We start from the raw sequence: 1,117 nt of genomic DNA on the forward strand, positions 1-1,117 counted from the left end.
TGGCACCACTTACTCCTTCAAGGAACTGACTTGCAATTCCTGGCCAGGTTTTGTAGCTGAAAAGTCCGGCGCCTCATGTAATGGTGGCGTTATGGTGCGCGTAGGTTTCAAAATCTCCTCCAGCCGTTTCGCCAAACAGTACGAAGTCTGCTTCGATGAAGACGAAGAGGTGACACGTTATGTGCATCACGATCTCAATCCAGGCAGCAACTACTATCAAACTGGCGTAGATCGCATCACTTTCCAAACCGCTGGTTTCTTCGATGGCAAAAACGTTGACAATTTATACAAACAAACTACACAGGAGGCAACCATTAACTCACAATTGGGAGGTGATGCTAGCCAATATTTTAACTCCAACAAGAATATTTATCTAGCACGCGGTCATATGGCTGCCAAAGCTGACTTCGACTATGCCAGCGAGCAGCGCGCGACTTTCTTATTCATCAACGCTGCGCCGCAATGGCAAGTCTTCAATGCCGGCAACTGGGCACGCATAGAGGATGGGGTGCGCGCTAAGGTTTCGTCTGCTAATTGGTACGTGGATTGCTATACCGGCGTTTACGGTGTGACCACACTGCCCAATGCGAATGGTGTGCAGACACCATTGTACTTGGCCTATGATAGTAACAATAATGGGCTGATTCCTGTGCCCAAGCTGTACTTCCGTATTGTGATTGAGCGTACCACCAAGAAAGGTATTGTCTTCATTGGTGTGAATAACCCGCATTTGACCTTGGCTGAGATTAAGGAGGACTATATACTTTGCACGGATATTGCGGACCAAGTCGATTATATCAAGTGGAAGCGGACGGATATCACTACTGGTTATTCTTACGCTTGTTCGGTGGATGACTTCAAAAAGAAGGTGTCACACTTGCCATCTGTTTCGGCCTCTGGTGGTTTGCTGTTGTAAGATCGAAAATTTGACAATTTTTTGGAGGCTTCAATAAATTTTGATTAAAATTTAATTGAGTTTGGATTTTAAATACTATGATACTGGATTCAAAACTGGACTCAGTCAGTTCAAAAGACCAACTCGATTAGACACTGCAGGTCCATTGTTATACCGTTGTGAAAGACAGAAACCTCATTAACTATATCTCATAGAACCATT

At 44.6% G+C, this 1,117-nt stretch overlaps 1 protein-coding gene across 1 annotated transcript; it reads left to right on the top strand.

Moving 5' to 3' along the window:
- Positions 1-4: 4 nt before the first annotated feature.
- Positions 5-916, top strand: LOC108357563 (uncharacterized; the record flags this gene model as incomplete). The annotated part of the gene is made up of 1 exon (XM_017608638.1): positions 5-916. A coding segment is annotated over one exon (912 nt), but the record flags the coding sequence as incomplete, so codon positions are not given.
- Between the last annotated feature and the right edge of the window lie 201 nt (positions 917-1,117).

Source organism: Rhagoletis zephyria, unplaced genomic scaffold, assembly GCF_001687245.7.
Source record: "Rhagoletis zephyria isolate East Lansing unplaced genomic scaffold, Rhagoletis_zephyria_1.1 Rzeph_scaffold_79990, whole genome shotgun sequence".
Classification (NCBI taxonomy): domain Eukaryota; kingdom Metazoa; phylum Arthropoda; class Insecta; order Diptera; family Tephritidae; genus Rhagoletis; species Rhagoletis zephyria.